The 934-nt window shown below is 51.7% G+C and overlaps 1 protein-coding gene across 1 annotated transcript; it reads left to right on the top strand.

Moving 5' to 3' along the window:
* DQ04_22881000 (hypothetical protein) lies at nucleotides 1-307 on the top strand (the record flags this gene model as incomplete). The annotated part of the gene is made up of 1 exon (XM_009318127.1): nucleotides 1-307. A coding segment is annotated over one exon (307 nt), but the record flags the coding sequence as incomplete, so codon positions are not given.
* Nucleotides 308-934: the final 627 nt, after the last annotated feature.

Genomic DNA, 934 nt, shown 5'->3' with positions numbered 1-934 from the left:
GTGGCGCCGGAGATGTTTTAGCGCGCGGCAGCCCAGTAAGTGCAGGTCTGCCTCATTGCACTGTGTGCGTTGGCTCCGTTTTGTGGTGTCATGCTTGCGCCTGCGTCTGGCTACGCGGCACCTTTTGGCCCCAAGTTTGCCTTGGCGCTGGTGCCCGCATTTCGGACATACGAAGTCAGTGGGGAACGTGCCCGCAGGAATGTCATCCTGCGGCCTTCGGCGTTTCCAATTTGTGAGCACCCTTCTTGCGTCACGGAACCTTCGCCAGTGTCCCGGGGCTGGGTCTGTGCGGGCAAACCGTTTCTAACACACCATGTATTGCTTTTCCCTTCGCTGCTCTGCAGTGGTGTGTCAGTTTTCCTCTTGGCTTATTGGCGCTTCTGTGGCGAGGGATGCGTCCTTTCTTTTACGGTTCTGGGCGTGTGGTTATGCTTAATCAGGTTATTCTTTTTTTTTTTGGAGCCTGCGATAGTAATGGTCAAGCCTTACCCTACTTGCTGAGAGTGGGTCCTATAACTTAAAATAATACGTGTCTTCTCTTACGTAAGGAAAGCGTCGCAAAGCGTAACTTTGAAACGAAAGGTAAGCCAGAAGCAAGCAATCACAATGCTGTCCACTACTTCCCAGCAGGCCCTCATGGACGTGGAGTGGATGACGAGCCTGTCAGCTCTCAGGGCGTTCGTTGAACATTGCGGACGGACCCCGTTTTCGTTTGAGTACAGACAAAATTTCAGTACACATGTTGATTGCGCCGAGGGCATACTCACATTGTAAGATGGGGAACTGACCATTTGCCTGGAAAATGGAGGAAAGGCCAGTTTTGTTTCTTTGCGACACTCCATGGTGTCTTTTAACATGCCTAAGAACGAGAATTTTCTCAAGGCTTTTGATGATGCCAGGTCGACTTTCCGAACCGAGTGGATGGCGCTGGAGG

This window comes from Trypanosoma grayi (assembly GCF_000691245.1).
Source record: "Trypanosoma grayi strain ANR4 Tgr_2288_V1, whole genome shotgun sequence".
NCBI lineage: Eukaryota > Euglenozoa > Kinetoplastea > Trypanosomatida > Trypanosomatidae > Trypanosoma > Trypanosoma grayi.
This window is presented reverse-complemented; position numbering and strand designations above follow the sequence as displayed.